This window comes from Mycotypha africana (assembly GCF_025528875.1).
Source record: "Mycotypha africana strain NRRL 2978 chromosome Unknown BDF20scaffold_3, whole genome shotgun sequence".
NCBI lineage: Eukaryota > Fungi > Mucoromycota > Mucoromycetes > Mucorales > Mycotyphaceae > Mycotypha > Mycotypha africana.
The window spans coordinates 1,084,746-1,100,891 of record NW_026515727.1 but is presented as its reverse complement, the minus strand read 5'-3'; the positions used below and the strand labels follow the sequence as shown (position 1 = coordinate 1,100,891).

The 16,146-nt window shown below is 39.8% G+C and overlaps 8 protein-coding genes across 8 annotated transcripts; 3 read left to right on the top strand and 5 right to left on the bottom strand.

Annotated features, from left to right (window-relative positions):
* Window positions 1–58: 58 nt before the first annotated feature.
* On the top strand, window positions 59–3,162 carry BDF20DRAFT_815720 (WD40-repeat-containing domain protein; the record flags this gene model as incomplete). Its single annotated transcript, XM_053077110.1, has 9 exons — window positions 59–188; window positions 397–485; window positions 548–707; window positions 827–853; window positions 915–1,202; window positions 1,379–1,784; window positions 1,848–2,795; window positions 2,914–2,967; window positions 3,039–3,162. The coding sequence occupies 9 exons, from the start codon at window positions 59–61 to the stop codon at window positions 3,160–3,162; spliced, it is 2,226 nt and encodes a 741-aa protein (XP_052938121.1).
* Window positions 2,993–3,868, bottom strand: BDF20DRAFT_378622 (uncharacterized protein). The gene has a single exon (XM_053075320.1). It carries the CDS (start codon window positions 3,823–3,825, stop codon window positions 3,187–3,189), a length of 639 nt encoding a protein of 212 aa, XP_052938120.1. The 5' UTR covers window positions 3,826–3,868; the 3' UTR covers window positions 2,993–3,186.
* Window positions 3,869–4,287: 419 nt separating this feature from the next.
* BDF20DRAFT_859228 (60S ribosomal protein L2) lies at window positions 4,288–5,117 on the top strand (the record flags this gene model as incomplete). Its single annotated transcript, XM_053080458.1, has 2 exons — window positions 4,288–4,492; window positions 4,554–5,117. Coding segments are annotated over 2 exons (767 nt in total), but the record flags the coding sequence as incomplete, so codon positions are not given.
* A 260-nt stretch (window positions 5,118–5,377) lies between these two features.
* Window positions 5,378–5,819, top strand: BDF20DRAFT_911432 (bola protein; the record flags this gene model as incomplete). Its single annotated transcript, XM_053083817.1, has 3 exons — window positions 5,378–5,531; window positions 5,595–5,722; window positions 5,799–5,819. 3 exons carry the CDS (start codon window positions 5,378–5,380, stop codon window positions 5,817–5,819), a joined length of 303 nt encoding a protein of 100 aa, XP_052938118.1.
* A 281-nt stretch (window positions 5,820–6,100) lies between these two features.
* Window positions 6,101–9,213, bottom strand: BDF20DRAFT_833834 (uncharacterized protein; the record flags this gene model as incomplete). The annotated part of the gene is made up of 4 exons (XM_053078687.1): window positions 6,101–7,309; window positions 7,375–8,772; window positions 8,829–8,923; window positions 8,991–9,213. 4 exons carry the CDS (start codon window positions 9,211–9,213, stop codon window positions 6,101–6,103), a joined length of 2,925 nt encoding a protein of 974 aa, XP_052938117.1.
* Window positions 9,214–9,307: 94 nt separating this feature from the next.
* Window positions 9,308–11,254, bottom strand: BDF20DRAFT_859220 (pyridoxal phosphate-dependent transferase). Its single transcript, XM_053080457.1, has 2 exons — window positions 10,740–11,254; window positions 9,308–10,653 (listed from the first exon to the last, which is right to left on the bottom strand). The coding sequence occupies exons 1-2, from the start codon at window positions 11,141–11,143 to the stop codon at window positions 9,462–9,464; spliced, it is 1,596 nt and encodes a 531-aa protein (XP_052938116.1). The 5' UTR covers window positions 11,144–11,254; the 3' UTR covers window positions 9,308–9,461.
* Window positions 11,255–12,952: 1,698 nt separating this feature from the next.
* BDF20DRAFT_859215 (uncharacterized protein) lies at window positions 12,953–14,509 on the bottom strand. The gene is made up of 3 exons (XM_053080456.1): window positions 14,046–14,509; window positions 13,609–13,959; window positions 12,953–13,545 (listed from the first exon to the last, which is right to left on the bottom strand). Exons 1-3 carry the CDS (start codon window positions 14,199–14,201, stop codon window positions 13,243–13,245), a joined length of 810 nt encoding a protein of 269 aa, XP_052938115.1. The 5' UTR covers window positions 14,202–14,509; the 3' UTR covers window positions 12,953–13,242.
* Window positions 14,510–14,529: 20 nt separating this feature from the next.
* On the bottom strand, window positions 14,530–15,489 carry BDF20DRAFT_859210 (ribosome biogenesis protein SLX9-domain-containing protein). The gene is made up of 4 exons (XM_053080455.1): window positions 15,259–15,489; window positions 15,115–15,190; window positions 14,816–15,050; window positions 14,530–14,739 (listed from the first exon to the last, which is right to left on the bottom strand). The coding sequence occupies exons 1-4, from the start codon at window positions 15,385–15,387 to the stop codon at window positions 14,619–14,621; spliced, it is 561 nt and encodes a 186-aa protein (XP_052938114.1). The 5' UTR covers window positions 15,388–15,489; the 3' UTR covers window positions 14,530–14,618.
* Between the last annotated feature and the right edge of the window lie 657 nt (window positions 15,490–16,146).

Sequence of the window (16,146 nt, the reverse complement as noted above, 5' to 3'; positions counted from 1 at the left end):
AATGCTAAAACGAGTGTTTTCCACAATCCATACTAATTATACATAATCCTTGCAGTAAATGGTACAGGTTTCATCAGAATACATCTCGATCGGCTGCAACAGAACAGCGCACGCAGCTTGTTGGGGAAACGATGGCCTTGTTGCTTTCGGCGCCAATGCCCTCGTTGCTCTCTATTCGCCTTTGGTAAGTCTGCTCCTAGAGAAGCTCTCGGTATAAAATGTGATAACAATGCATACTCATTGCTTTCTGTCCAGCATAAACATAACAAAGGTGTTCTTGAAACGCTTCCTGGGCATAAAGGACGTGTTAATTGTGTTAAGTTCATCGAAAGAGGTACGAGAGTTTTGCTTTGGCACGATGTCAGCTGTTTACAACCTAATAAAGGAATTTTTTAGGCTTGACAGGGTCAATGAAAGACGTTGCTATAGTGTCAGGATCAGCAGATAAAACAGCCAAAATATGGAAGCAGGATTCTTTTGGAAAGGTTCGAAAATATATCGTGAAAGTGTTTTAGGTAGATTATTGATGACCGAATAATTATCACAGTGGATCAATTCGGCAACTTTAGAGGGTCATACAGATGCTGTAGTGACCATTGCTACTATGCATGCACACTCCGTTGAAGGAGTTACGGACTTAATTATAACTGGATCCTCGGATGGCACTATTCGTGTTTGGGAACGTCGTGAAGTAGATGGGAATACAGGTTAGAGTGCAATGTTGATGAAGAATTGTGGATCAATATCTAACCTTATGTATATACGATAGATGAAGTAATTTGTCAACAAACAATAGATAATGGCAATAGATATCCTACAGCTTTAGCCTTGACCTATCTTCCGAATACTAAAAGTAAGGAATCTTTGAAAGCTTTATTCAACAAATAGCTGCTAAGTATACATCATCATATCAGCTTCTGTTTTTGCTAGCGGCCATACAGATAAAATCATTTCAATTTACGCTTATCAGCAGGATGTCAAGCAATTTAAAAAACTACATAGTTTGCAAGGTCATGACAATTGGGTCCGTGATTTGAGTTTTGCAAGTTTTACTAAAATAGAAGGTACACAAGCCAACAATTCTTTCAAGGAAGGTGATTTGATTTTATCGAGTGCAAGCCAGGATAGATATATACGTTTATGGAAGATTTCACCTCATACCGAGGCACTTTCTTCGAAAGAAAAAAAGAAGGATACGGACAGTATTAATGAGCTTTCCAGAGCTCTTGACGAGAGTTTATTGTAATTATGCCGATTGAAATTTAAACCCTTGAAAGCTGTTTTTTAATAGTATTCTTCTATAGGTCAGAAGATCAATTAAGTACAAAAGCCCACATTATATCTGTAGACTCACGTCAGTACTCTGTAATGTTTGAAGCTTTATTGATGGGACATGATGATTGGGTTCTCAGTGTTGAGTGGCAGAAGCCCTACGTTCAAGAAGAAACCGGTCGACTTATACAACCTTTGAGACTGCTGTCTGCCTCTGCAGATAAATCAATGATGGTTTGGGCACCAGATCAAGAAACGGGCGTTTGGGTGAATGAAGTTCGTATGGGAGATATTGGTGGAAGTACATCATTAGGTTTTTGTGGCGCCCTCTTCAGTCCTGACGGTCGAAGCATTGTTTCCCATGGAGCAAACGGTGCTTTTCACTTTTGGAAAAATCAATCAGAAAATTTTGAAGATAATAATTGGGCGCCAGAGGTTGCTATCAGTGGACATTTCAGATCTGTCGAGAACCTTGCTTGGGACCCGAAAGCTCGTTATTTGCTTTCTGTTAGGTGAAATAAGTTTTTGACTTCTCTATCTAGAACTAATACTAAATGATCACTCTATTCATATAGCCTGGATCAGACAACTAGATTGTTTGCGCCATGGAATAGGCAAATTAGCAATGAGAAAGTTACAACTTGGCACGAAATAGGAAGGCCACAAATTCATGGTTTTGATCTTAAATGTATCGCTTTTGTTCATGACTGGCAAATCATTACCGGTGCTGATGAAAAGGTTTTACGTGTCTTTGATGCACCAAAGTCATGTGTGGAAACTTTGGCAGCTTTGACGCAGGATGAATCTATGTTATCCAATATAGAAAAGTTACCTGTAGGCGCAAACCTACCGGCTCTAGGTTTATCCAATAAAGCCGTGTTTGCAGGTGACAACGTACAAAAGAACAACAATCCCAACAATCTTGGCAGCCATACAGTAGCTTCAGCGACTGCTGAAGAACTATCACAAGTATCAGATCATCCGCCTTTTGAAGAAACACTAATTCAAGGTACACTGTGGCCTGAAGTAGATAAGCTTTATGGACATCTGTATGAGCTGGTTAGTGTCCATGCAACGTACGATGGTAAATACATAGCATCATCCTCTAAGGCTGCTTCGGCTGAGCATGCTGTTGTTCGACTCTTCAGCACGGATAATTGGAAAGAAATCAAGGCCAAAATAGAAGCTCATTCACTTACAGTTACAAGCGTCGCATTTTCACATAACGATCATTGGTTATTAACTGTTTCTAGAGACCGTCTGTGGTCACTGTCCGAAAGAACAAACAATCCTGATGAACCTTACAAACTTGTTGCTATTACTAAAGCACATGCACGTATCATTTGGGATGCTTCATGGAGCCATGATGATAAACTTTTTGCAACTGGTTCCCGTGACAAAACGCTTAAAATATGGGCACAAATCGATAAAGAACAACCTGCCAAGTGGGAATGTGTGGCAACCATAAAGTGTACTGAAGCTGTTACAGCTGTGGATTTTGCACCCGCTTCAGTCGATAACAAGTAAGAATAGGAGTATGCTTTTGGTATGAATAAGGTCGAATTGTGCTTAATGCTTTATTCTACGTAGGTATATCATCGCCATAGGTTTGGAGAACGGGCGCATTCAATTGGTATCAAGTGTTGATTTAGAAAATATAAGCAAATGGGAATTATATTGTAATTTTGAGGAAAGGTAAATAGTAAAGGTGAATGTAATGGCGAAATAATGCCCGTTCATTGATTTATTCTTCGCTCGAATTATAGCCTTTGCCACTTCGGTGTAGTGAATTCTCTAAAGTGGCGTCCTATTACCGGTGATAGCGGTTTGCTTCAATTGGCATCCGCAGGCGAAGATCAATCTGTTAGACTCTTTAATTTGCATATTTAATACTATTATACGACCACTTATATTTCAATCCACAGATTCTAGTACTTTCTTCACAGTTTTGTAAAGTTGCACTCGCTCTTTTAACTCTTTCTCTATCGCTTCGTCAATAAATGAATTTGTGTTCAACTCATTCAGTAAATTTCTGAACATTTCCTCATTGGAAAGATAAGAGGATAATTCTGCAAATAAAACTCTTTTACTGTTGTACTCTTCCAAATGTTGAGAAGATAGATTAGCAATGAAACCATGTACATCCGTTGGCGAAACAGAAGTGACATCGATCAACGAACTGGTGGATAACGATACAGGCTTTCTGGAAACAGGTTCCTTCAGTGACTTATTCATATGTCGAGATGCATCTGATTCCAGCTGTTCCCAGTCATCACAGACTTCTTTTAATAATTTTAATGTTGACTGTAAATCTTCAATCAGATTTTCTGTATTGATCGTCTGCTCAAAGATCAGTCGCGACTTGTTTACTTCGTGAGCATTTAGCATAGCATTCGATTCTTTAGTGGCTAATTTTTGAGCTATATTATTGTCTAGTGACTGTAAAATCTGCAAAACCTTTGTATATACTCTTCGCCAAGTATTACATAAAACCTCCGCTCGAGTGAGTAAAGCGAAAGACACGTTTCGTTGTTGGACATGTTGCTGTTGCATGTAACTGAAAGAATTGGAAAGAAAAGAGCGAAAATAGTTTGAGCGGGGACGGTAAAAGCTGAAATGTTCTCAAAGTCCGGTTCGGGTTTTCTATTAAGCCCTACAACCAACCGAAGAAATTCCGCTGTGAGTGGGTAATTGAGAGCTGTGTGCCTCATAGAGTATGAACCATAGCATCATACATTTTAAACTTCCTCTTCTCCTCCCTACACCTAATTAAGGGTGAGTACATCCACATGCAGTTTTATTCATGGTGGATCAGTTGGAACAGCATGGATGACTGAAGATATGGGTTCAAATGGATCAATATATTACAATGGATTCGATCGAGTTACAATGGATAGAAGGATTTTATAAAATTTCATCCTCTGCTGTTCTATTCAACTGATGACATTTGATCACTGGAAATTAGTTGAAGTATGTTCTAATCAGCTATTATGTTCAACTTTTAGACTTGATTTAAAATGGGTCGCGTTATTCGTGCTCAAAGAAAAGGTGCTGGAAGTATCTTTAAATCTCACACCGTTGGCCGTAAGGGTGCCGCTAAGCTCAGAGTTAACGATTTCGCCGAACGTCATGGTTACATTCGTGGTATTGTAAGAGAAATCGTTCATGATCCTGGAAGAGGTGCTCCTCTTGCTAAGGTTGTCTTCCGTGACCCTTACAAGTAAGTCATTACCGTTTATTGAGCACTAGAACAAGTCGATTAACCTATATTACGTTGATAGGTACAAGCTTCGTACCGAAACCTTCATTGCCACTGAAGGTATGTACACCGGTCAATTCATCTACGCCGGTAAGAAGGCTTCCTTGAACATTGGTAACGTCATGCCTTTGGCTTCCATGCCCGAAGGTACCGTTATCTGTAATGTTGAAGAAAAGGCTGGTGACCGTGGTTCCATTGCCCGTACTTCTGGTAACTATGCCACCATTATTGGTCATGGTGATGACGGTAAGACCCGTATCCGTCTTCCTTCAGGTTCCAAGAAGGTCGTTCCCTCTACTGCTCGTGCTGTCGTCGGTGTCGTTGCCGGTGGTGGTCGTATTGATAAGCCCATGTTGAAGGCCGGTCGTGCCTACCACAAATACAGAGTTAAGCGTAACAGCTGGCCTAAGACTCGTGGTGTTGCTATGAACCCCGTTGACCATCCTCACGGTGGTGGTAACCATCAACACATTGGTAAGGCTTCCACCATGGCTCGTGACTCTCCTGCTGGTCAAAAGGTTGGTTTGATCGCTGCCCGTCGTACTGGTCTCCTCCGTGGTACTAAGAAGGTCAAGGACGCTTAAATTAAATCAATAAATTAGCTTATAAATAAATGAGAGCCTCTGGATTTTGTAAATGTGCTTATGTGCTTTACTGTATTTTCATCATGTTTGACTTGCATTATAAATACATGCCATTGGGAAATTCTTGATGTACTCGTCTGCGGACTTAAAGCATCTTCATGTCCCGAATTGAATTGATCACAAATGAAGGAATAGGGGCCACTGCTTTCCCTGGGGTTGTTTTTTTTGTTTTTTCTTCCTCACATTTATCTTTTTTCGCAAAATGTTCTTTTCAAGATTAGCGCGATCATCTGTTCTCAAAAGGGCTTATTCTTCCACCGGCGCGGAGACCAACATGACAGCACGTGAAAAGGCCATCCATTCGAAACTTACAGCAGCTCTTTCGCCTCATAAGCTTCGTGTAGTAGATATTTCAGGTATGAAAAGTAAACTGAGGGACAATCTAAAATGCGGATTACGTCTAATGCTCGATTAATAAGGCGGTTGCGGTTCGATGTATGCTATTGATATTGCAAGTAAACAATTTGAAGGTTCAACCATAATCAAACAGCATAGATTGGTGAATGATATCTTGAAGGATGAAATTAAGGAAATGCATGGTATACAGGTATAAACAGTTGATTTGACCGTATTTTACTTCTACAAGACAATGTTTGACCTTACTATAATATGAATATAAATAGCTACGAACTTCTGCTAAATAAGCTTATTTTTCGAACCTTATGCGAACGACAAACACCAACGGTATTGTATTATAAATTCACCACCTGCTGGTTTATTTATTTTTTGATTTCCTACTGATGTCTTTTAGAGCATCTGTATACCATAACTTTATTTCGGATCAGAGTTGAAGGCCCTTTAAAACGTAATATAATGCAAATGACCTAAGCAACCATATTCTGAAGCCTTTAAAGATCAATGCTAAATAAAGCAATTTTTATTACTTTCATTGTGGCACATTTTTATAACATTGAATCAATTTTCATCACCACATATCTGCAGCTGTCAGTCTTTTGCCTTTCGTACTGGTATCATCTGTGAACACCGGCTCTTTTTCAACCCACATATCTTCTAAATCGTACAAGTCGACCTCTTTGCTTTTAGAGGATTTTTTACTGTGCTTATCTTTATGTCGATGACTGCGATGTCGTGAATGTCTTTCACGGCTTCTACTCCTTTTTCTACTTTTATGATCATCCTTATCTCGATTCCTACTTCTACTTTTAGTTTTGTCTCTATCCTTAGATCGATCCCTTTGCCTTGAACTACCACTCTTATGATGACGGTGCCTTGTAGAGTCGGACCGATGTGGACTTTGTTCTGATTTCGTCTTTTCTGCTCGTTTTTTGTCAGATATATCTTCTACTTCATTATCGCTGTCGTCTTCAGAAACATGAACATGACGCCGTTTATTGCCGCTTACTCGTGACTTAAATGGCTGTATAACGACTTCTTCAGAAATAATATTCGTTAATGGCGTGGAATACTCCCCTTGTCTTTCTTGACGTCTTTTAAACATCGGCCGGAACATTGGATTAGTCTCGGTATTGTTAGTCGTTTGTGAGTTGTCCGAAGCCTTCAAGGCTGAAGGTGGTAACGGGGGCGGTGGAGGGCCAATTAAGACCTCTCTATCACTATTTGTATCTGTTTCAGCTTTTTCTTTATCCTTTGCTGTCGTTACTGCATCCTCAGTTTCGGCATCGTTGTCCTCTTCTTCAGTATCAGAATTTTCAAATATAGCTTTGAAGATGTCCATTGAGGGTCTTTCATAATCCATTGCTGTCACGGTGTTTTCATCTTCTTCAATCGTGTTTGTTTCGGTCAAGTTAACACCTGTAACAGGTGCTTTGATATTCTCGTTGGCTGTTTGTCTATCCGATGGTTTTGGTATAACGGCTCCCATTAAGGGATCATTGTCGTGAGCTACAGGCGTAGAGGTTTCAATAGTCGTAGAAGACGTAAAATTTAAAGGCATACGCTCATTTATCATCAGTTTAATAGAATCTTTGTTTAAAACATCTCTTGATCCTGCCTGCGTACGTCCTGCACTTTTTTCGTCCGCTGGATTGTGGTCTGGATGAGGATTACGCACGTTAAACCGTTTGCAAACAAGTCTGTTCGGGTAGAATGGCTTGACTGTACGAGTCAGATTACCAAACATTTTTAAAGCAGCAGCTTCGGCTTCTTGGCTAGGCTAGTATCGACAGTAAACGTATAGTTGGTATCCAACCCTGTCACGAAAAAAAAAAGTTATCTTACCTTCGCCTCTGGTTCTGCGATTGCTTTTGCCTTCTGCTCTTTCTCTTTACGGTACTCTGCTTCCGTCTTAAGCCCTCCTTCGAAATTGATAACTTCAATCTTCGACGGGTTTGACGCTGAAGTGAACCTTCCACTCATCATAGCACTAAGCGGTTTGAAAATTCGTGCCGCTTTGGCAAATTCCTCAAGTTCCTTCATTCCTGTTTCGTAGGTCATTCCTTCAGGAATAGGAAGCACTGTTTTAGATACTCCATCTGGCGTAAGAAGCCCCGCTTGGTTTTGTAAGTAACTCTTGTATCGTGCTTGTTTTACGGGATTGTCTCCAAATGGTATAAAGCCTTTCAAGGCTAACTGAGCTACATCTTTAGGGACTTGGGCAAAATCTGATAATTGCGATTTGTCTTTACCGCTATCGAGGAACCAGCTTATAGCGCGATCCAGTTTGTCCTTAGAATGCTGTGGTATATAATCAAACACTGATCGTTGTTCAATTGGTTTTTCACCAAGAGCATGTCTTCGTTCTTCAAACGAAAAAATATTATCACTTGAAATCTTCGTTATTTTTCCGTCTTTATCAGTCGTGGTTGGGATGTGTACTTCATTGAAATCGACAGGTACCTGCGGTAGTGGGTACCATTTACCTAAGTGCTGGTTTTTCTCGGATACATGAAATCCTTTCAGAGGAAGTCGCCCGTCTGAGCATTTAATGTTACTCCTTGTGTCTTCGACATAATTCTCTCGTTTCTGGCGCTTTAATCGTTTCAGCTCATCGGTAGTCATGCTCCCTTCATCCTCAAATAAGGAACTATGATAATTACTCGCTTTAAAATCGTCCTTATAAATATCTTCATCGTCGTCATCAGCTTCGAAAGCACCTAAGCCGAAAGCCTCACTTTTACTTCCACTCTTTTCTAGAACACCAAAAGCGGACCGGTTCCTTTTGTTAGAAGCTGTACCGTCCATTTCCTCTTTTCTAGCAAGTTCACGTAAACGTTTCATTTCTGCCACTTCTGGCGCGGCGTTCATAATGTCAAAACCAAGACCATAAGTATCCCTCTTAGGCTGATAGTTTTCGATAGGCGTATCGTGAGGCGCAAAGGTTATATCATTAGCTAGTGCCTCATCCTCGTCCTCATCGTCCATTGCTGTAGAAAGTCTTTTAACACGAGGGCCAATTCCCTGCCCCGGTCTCCAACCCATCTTGATTAAAATTTTTACTCCCACAGAATCTTTTGGTGGGCCAAACATATCCATGAGGCTGGAACCAATGATACTCATGGCACCTCCTCTATCGCTCTCTTCCTGTTGTTGTTTTTTACGTGCTGCCAATTCTCTTTCTGTACCGCCTAAAATATCAAATTCCTCAGTTGCTACTATTTTACGAGCATTGGCCATATCCTAGGTAAAAGGAGTGAGCAGAAGGTTTTAGAATCAAAAGTCAAGGATCATTTTACCTCAAGATCTTCCTCATCCATAAAGTCTTCTAGTCTGGCTTCTCTTCGTTCACCTCTAGCCGATCGTGAAGAGACATAGTTTGTTGGTTCCCAACCTGAAGGGTGATAATTAGTCTAATTAGTTTCTGCTCTTTGTAAAGATTCCATTTCGTTGAGTACAACCTTCTTTTGATCCTACAGTATTGAAGTAACCAGCAGTAAAGCCACCTGTAAAAGCGCCGTGAAATCGGCGTCGTCCTTTTTCATCTCTTGCTTCTTGTTTCCAGACGGGAACGAACTGTCCACTGTCTGATCGGCCTGCACGCCTATCAGTTTCTGTCTGTTGTGGGAAGGCTGTTCCAAATACAATGAAATTTTCTGAGTTGTTTGAATTTCTTAAACTCATTACAGTGAAATCATGGAAAACTGTCAGAATGCATTAAATTGTTATAAATCCATGATTTCGCTTCGCGAAATCATTCGGCCAATAAAATTATACGTTTGATCAATGTCAATGAAGATCTTTAGAGATATTCACACTACAAGATTTATTCAGAGAAACAAAAAGCTTACAAATGTCAATATGTAGACTATGTCAACGAGGCATAGTGATCAGTTTGGAATGCAGAATGTATATAGAGAGCTTTGCTATTCTCAGTTGAAAGCAACCGATTGTTGCTCAGGTACTTCGGAAGCAGCTATCTGGTTCTTATAGTTGAGTTGTTCGTCAGTCCACAAAGGTTTCAAGTCCGGTAAATCTTTTCTACCGACATCACAGCGGCCGCCTTCAGCTTCATAATCAGCAACACGTCTAAAGCCATAACGCTGCCAAATCTCTTGAAGAGAGTCAACCAAATAATCAATCATTTCAGGAGTATGACCAGGTGAAGGTGTGATACGGAGACGTTCATGTCCAACAGGAACAGTAGGATAGTTGATAGCCTGTACGTATATATTGTATCTATTCAAAAGGTCATCGGATGCAGTCTTAGCAGCGGCAGCATCACCCAAGAGGACAGGAACAATGTGAGAGGGGTTAGGAACAACAGGAATACCGAGCTCACCTAAACGAGCCTTCACTGCACGAGCATTCAACTGCTGTAAGCGACGTTCAGCATTTGAGTTTTTCAGATAACTTATACAAGTTTTAGCACCAGAAACAATAGCAGGAGGCAAAGAAGTAGTGAAAATGAAACCAGGAGCGTAAGAACGGATCATATCAATAAAACGAGCGGAACCGGCAACATAGCCACCAACGACGCCAAAGCTTTTACCCAAAGTGCCAGAATAAATATCAATTTCATCCATAATACTTCCATTTCCGCGATGAGGGTTTGCAGCATTCAATTCAAAATCAAGATGTTCAGCAACACCAGCACCCCGGGGACCGTAAATGCCAACAGCGTGAACTTCATCCAAGAAGGTAATAGCATTGTATTTGTTGGCCAACTCGACGAACTTGTGGATGGGAGCTACCGAACCACACATGGAATAAACGGACTCGAACGCAATAATCTTCGGACGATTGATGTCAACTGATTGCAACAATTGTTCAAGGTGTTCGACGTCGTTATGACGGAAAATATGCTTCTCAGCTTTCGAATGGCGAATACCTTCAATCATAGAAGCATGGTTCAGTTGATCCGAGAAAATGACACAGTTGGGTAACTTCGAACCCAAGGTCGATAACGTAGCATCATTGGCAACCATACAAGACGAGAACACAAGAGCTCCATCGGTATGATGCAAGTCTGCTAATTCTGACTCCAACTGTAAATGCAAAGCAGCATTGCCTGCGATATTACGGGTACCACCAGCGCCAGCACCGTAGCGGTCCAACGTTTGCCTAATAGGATCAGTTCATCAATTAATACCAAATGTCTTTGTAGCAACGAATGAAAGGGAATTGTTTTTTCTTAATATGACACTTACTTCATAGCATTAATAAGTAGGGGGTTGGCGCCCATTCCTAGATAGTCGTTAGCACACCATACAGTGACTTCATCTGTAGGCCGGGCAAGATGAGCCATAGGGAATTTCTTCGCAAGACGATTGATATTATTGAAATAGCGGTAGCTCTTATCCTTGTGTTTTCTATCCAACATCCCCTGATAAAAGCCTTCATAATCAAAAGGTTTCGCCTGATGCTCTTGCTGCTGTTCTTTGTTAATAACAGAACTATGTATCTTTCTATTTTGAATAGCCATAGACATAACAGGGCACTGCTTGGCTTTTGTTAATAGTCCATCTGTTCTTGCAATCTTTCGTAGAGAGGCAGAACTTTGGGCATGCAAAAAGGGACATGTTTTACGAGCTTGTAAAAGGACTGACTCCATGATGAACCTTGGCTTCCTTCAGTTATTTTAATGTAAGGCAAAGAGAAAAAGAAGGATAAATAAATCAGAAAGAGAAGTAGGGGTTAGAAATACAACCCAGCTATACCTAGTTTCATATGTATTGTAAAACTTTTCATCTGGATGTAAAATGTTCTTCCTGCGCGTTATATATAAAACTATGTTCAAACAAACTTTTTTTATTACAAATATTCCAGATTTTTAAAGCCCAAACGAGATATGAAACTTATCTAAATTGCCCGGGGCGGATCCATGTGTATTACAATTATCTAAAAAATTCTTGAGCTCAAGAGTAAAAAAGAATGTGATCTATGGCGGATTTGAGGGAAAGGAGGGTAAACAGTTAAGAAGTGATTGAGTAGTGGAGGGGAGGGAGGCTCTTGCTGATGATGTAGGTAGTCAAATTCAAAAAGAAGGTGACAAGCAGCCGGCCATCTGTAATACCAAGCTTGAGCTTGAAGTTAGGAATGGAAGGAGCTGGTGGGAAGACAGTTCAAGATGAAGGAAAGAGGATCGGATATGGAGGACGGCAGTTGTAAGCGCGGTGCATTTTGAGACAAGAGATAGTGTGTGGCTTTGTAAGAAGCGTGGAGGGGTGTCGGAGGCAGTATATTTCGTGGCTCCCAGAAACCCAACCCAAGCGCCATCGGAAACAACGGTTGCGTTCCATAGTAGATATTGGTAACTATAGGTTGGGATCCACAGATAGAGTGGGTCGGCAGCGAGGGGTCGATCTGCTGATCGAATATGAACTATGTTTATATGAAAGTAGCTTATAACATTCATATAGCTACTCATATACTGTCAATTAATAAATGATAACTTTGACTCTTATTTCACCTTTTCAACTTTACATCTACAAGATGAATCAGTAATATTTATTCATTCTCTTCCCCAACTTCACCTCTTGCTTGTCAACTTCATTTTCTAATATTTGGAACTGGAAAATCTGATTATAGGCGAAATATACTGATTAATGTTGGTTTTCTCTTCCGTCCATATTTGTTATTTAGCATGTCCTTATTTAGGCATCCTACTATACTCAATGATCATAGCTATGGGGTCGATTACCTCCAGCGCGAGAAAATGCCCTCTATCCCGTCAGAAACATTAGAACAGCCCTTGCTAGACTAGCTCTATGTGCCCACCACTATTAATACTCGATTGCCTCGTTTTCCCCTAGTCTACATTATGATACACTATCTCCCTTTTCCCTTTTAAAATTTCTTCAATTCCATAACATATTTTGATCTGCCCAGGTAATTTTCTGATATGTAGTTTATCTGTATGCCCATTGGGTTTAAAATTATTTGTCAATAAAAATCTTGTTTTATTGTACCGAATTTTAGGGAAAAGAATTGCATGACACTGTTTCCTCCATCTTACCATAAACTGGAAAAGGATTGCATGACACTGTTTCTGCCATCTTACCATAAACTGCAAATGAGGAAGATTTTGGGATCGCCGGTCCCTGATAGCATCTAACTTTGTGCCTGTTTAAACTTTTGATTCAAAATTTTGCCCGTAAATCTGTAAGCAGATGTTTACATTTTGCAAGAGCATAGCATTTAGGGTTTCGTTTACTATACATGTTCAATAGGCCAAATGAAAGTAAAAGATATAATGACCATACTTGAATTTTTTTCACTTTATCAGCAAAATGTACAAAAGAAACCATCCGTCGGTCAATTGCGGTAGGATTAAGGCAGCAAAGGTATAGTTCATTCCTGGCTTATTTTCACAAGGAGAATAGTGACATAATTAAAAATGCTATTCCAACACTTAAAGCAACGCGTTTTGATAAGCAAATTTTACTGTTTATCAGACTGATCGAAAAATATCTGGATTACAATGAAAGATTCCGGTGTGACCCAAATTTTGTCCGTGCGTTTCTTGCTTACTCAATTTCGGTAAGGCTGTGTTTCACGCGCAATATAAAAAACCAGAGCGGTGAATGGAAAAGGTAGACGCTTCATCATTGGATTTTTTTGCAAGTTAATAAATAGATACCACAAACCATATCCTTCGTTGCTCCAATATATCAATTTATTTGGTAAGTAAGTCATCCCTAATTTTTATGCTCATGGCAGCATCACTTTCTCTGGGGGTTTTATTGTCTTCATTCCAAGAGAACTGTCGATATTATCTTCGTGTATGGATTTATCGTGTAGTTCATTCTTACAAAATTCATCGTACTGTTTATGAACCAAAAATTGCTCCAAAAAACTTTTTGTCGGCCTAGAATTACGTAATATGCTCATTTTTTTCTTATCTTGATTAGTAGCAGATGGTGCAATATTTCCAAACTCATTCAGGCTTAAAACAGGAGCTCTACGATAAAAACTATAAGATTGCTTCGCTGCTATTATTAATATCCAATGCGTCTATGAAATTGACAAAGCGTTAGAACAGTCCCTGTTTCCCAAGCACTGAGTTGCGATACTTACGTATATAACAATCATAACAATGGTACAAAATAGGGCCCATTTCATTTCGTCTTCAAAAAGTCTGTTGCAATTATAGAGGTTGTTTGCTGTTCTTAAGGCGTTTGATAGATTATTCAATGTTCCATCTGTGCCGTTCATATGGTTATTGCTTGCAAAAGCTGTCTGTACCTGATCTACTCCCATTTCTATACACCACTTATTGAACCCATCTTTATCCTCAACAAACAGCACGAAGTTGACTATAGCCGCTATCAGCACACCAAGAGCATTGGCTGTAATAATAAAAACAATCGTTGGAGACGCTGAAAATGTTCGTACCACTGGCCCAAATTGCATTCTCATCATCTTATTCTAAAACATGAAGAAATAGTGAACTATAAGTCTAGATATTAACTAGGATGACGAGATTCAGTGATAACTGGAGTTTGAACACTTACAATCGTGTTAGCTCTTATAAGAAACACTGCCATACTACATACAGTAACGATGCCAAATAACAGATTCAAAGCCCCAAAAATTACATTTGGCGCGTCATGTAGGTAGGAGTAGAACGCTAATAAATTAGAGAATTGAATTCGATTAAGCATATTCATTCTCAACTGAGATTGCCTTTATAAGAACATACGGCTTTTGTCCATAAATGCCAATACAGCGAAATAAAAACTTATAGCCTGTATAATAAGATGTTTAGATGCTTTTACAAATAAGTTTGGCCAACCATTCACTGTTATTTACCGCCCAGAAAAAGCATACGAAAATTGTGTTTGATTCACTGTATATACAGCCACAACAGTACGCCCGCAGTCTAGCTGATCTTTTGTAATGCTCTATGTTGCTTTGTCTTCTAGCTATTTCTTGTTGCTCAAAATTCATCACTGCAATTCTCGTTGAGGTAAAAAAGTCATCCACCTACCGAACTTGCTCGGCTTTCAGCTTAAATAACGATCGTTTTATTTTTCATTGTTACTTAAAAAATCTAAAAATGGAATATAGTATATACAACAGCCTAATTAAGAAGACGAGGGATTTTGGGTGAAAGTGTTTTGTACATGCTGGCGAATGGTTGCCAACGGGTTCTGCTTGAAAGCTCCGTGTTGCATCACTTTTTGCATACGAAGAATCTCTTGAAGTCTTAAGTATCGCAAAGAAAAACATCAATTTCATAACCTCATTTTCACTGTCTTTTTTCTAGAGTTACACTACTTACTCTGCTTGTTTCTTTTTCTTTTTTGATTTAATTTGATTACTGGGTATTGCAGGTATTTTTGTGCTTTGGTGAAGTTTCGCTTCGTGTGTGGCTTTACTTTCGACTTCTGACTTTGGCCTCACTTGTATCTCATCCAAAAGTTCGCCAAACCCACTCAGATCGACTTTCAAACCTGTTTTCTTTTGGTTTTCTTTTTTCTGCATTTTCTTCCTAACGGCATAAGAATGATCAAGTTCTGAAGAATCCAAAGAATGTATTTTAGTAACGGGCTGAATCTACCGGTTGAACGTTTTCCTTACTTTCCAGCCATGCTTCATGTCTAGCCTTCTTCTTCTCTTCCTTTCTGGAAGTATCAGTAGAATGAGCTGGAACAGTCTACAGAGAAGCTAATAGTCAAAAAAGACAGATCAAATAGGGGAATCAAAGTTGGGTCTAGTAATTACAGTTATTTGATCTCCATCGGTAACGATTCTCTCTAAAACTTCCTTCTCTGACACTGCAAACTTTCTGTTACGTAGTGGTGTTCTCTCTGCTGCTTTCTTTGATCTACTTGTTTTCGTCGCTTTAGGCATAATGTCGAACTGCACAAGAATGGGATGAAGGGATATTTTTTCTTCTTTTTTTTTTGTATTTAATTCACGAACTTTATTAGAAGTGACTGGAAAAGAATTATAGATGACATATGGCAATGAAAGAAATGAAAAAGGCATAAACTGTAAAACTACTTAAAAAAAAAACATTAAATGTATACTACGAGCTCGTACGGAGTGTTCTGAAGCGAACCTCGTCTTGGTAGACGGCACGAACTCCTGTTAGGGACCAAGAGAAGCGGCCAAAATGGCAACGCCAATGATATTTCCAGATACTTAAAAGTATCATACTAACCTGGACGATTGTGTGGTCAGGCAGAAGAGAATTGTCTAACGGAGAACAGAGTGTTAACAATATATGCCTGTCAGTAGGTGTGGCAGGAAAGGATATGATTCCATTCTCTTGCAGTGCCGTGATCCAAAATTGCCATATAGGTGGACAACCAACGAAAAAATGAAAACCATACTCAGGGGAGTCTCTGCAATGGTGGCAAAGGGGAGAGTCAGTTATGACAGGATTGATGGAAAACAGCCAAGCTCTGTACCCAATGCAATTATGCCATAAACGCCACCATGGAGTTAGCACTGCATGAGGGATCGAGAGTGACCATAAACGTTTCCACTGAGCCGGAGGCCGATACAAAAGAGGAAACACTTGAGGAATCCGAGGAGGGTCACTAAAAACCGAATAATCAGGATGCCAGTATATCCGTAGCGTACCAAGCGATAGCCTTAATACGG

Excerpts from the sequence above, each read along its gene's own strand:
- BDF20DRAFT_859210 (XM_053080455.1), bottom strand. The coding sequence starts at position 15,387 with ATGCCTAAAGCGACGAAAACAAGTAGATCAAAGAAAGCAGCAGAGAGA. Across the intron at positions 15,191-15,258 it reads CCGATGGAGATCAAATAACT|ACTGTTCCAGCTCATTCTAC; the intron begins GTAATTACTAGA and ends GCTTCTCTGTAG. Across the intron at positions 15,051-15,114 it reads ACATGAAGCATGGCTGGAAA|AACTTGATCATTCTTATGCC; the intron begins GTAAGGAAAACG and ends TGGATTCTTCAG.
- BDF20DRAFT_859220 (XM_053080457.1), bottom strand. The coding sequence starts at position 11,143 with ATGGAGTCAGTCCTTTTACAAGCTCGTAAAACATGTCCCTTTTTGCAT. Across the intron at positions 10,654-10,739 it reads CTACTTATTAATGCTATGAA|GCAAACGTTGGACCGCTACG; the intron begins GTAAGTGTCATA and ends TGATCCTATTAG.
- BDF20DRAFT_859215 (XM_053080456.1), bottom strand. The coding sequence starts at position 14,201 with ATGAATATGCTTAATCGAATTCAATTCTCTAATTTATTAGCGTTCTAC. Across the intron at positions 13,960-14,045 it reads TTATAAGAGCTAACACGATT|AATAAGATGATGAGAATGCA; the intron begins GTAAGTGTTCAA and ends TTCATGTTTTAG. Across the intron at positions 13,546-13,608 it reads TTGTTATGATTGTTATATAC|ACGCATTGGATATTAATAAT; the intron begins GTAAGTATCGCA and ends TCAATTTCATAG.
- BDF20DRAFT_378622 (XM_053075320.1), bottom strand. The coding sequence starts at position 3,825 with ATGCAACAGCAACATGTCCAACAACGAAACGTGTCTTTCGCTTTACTC.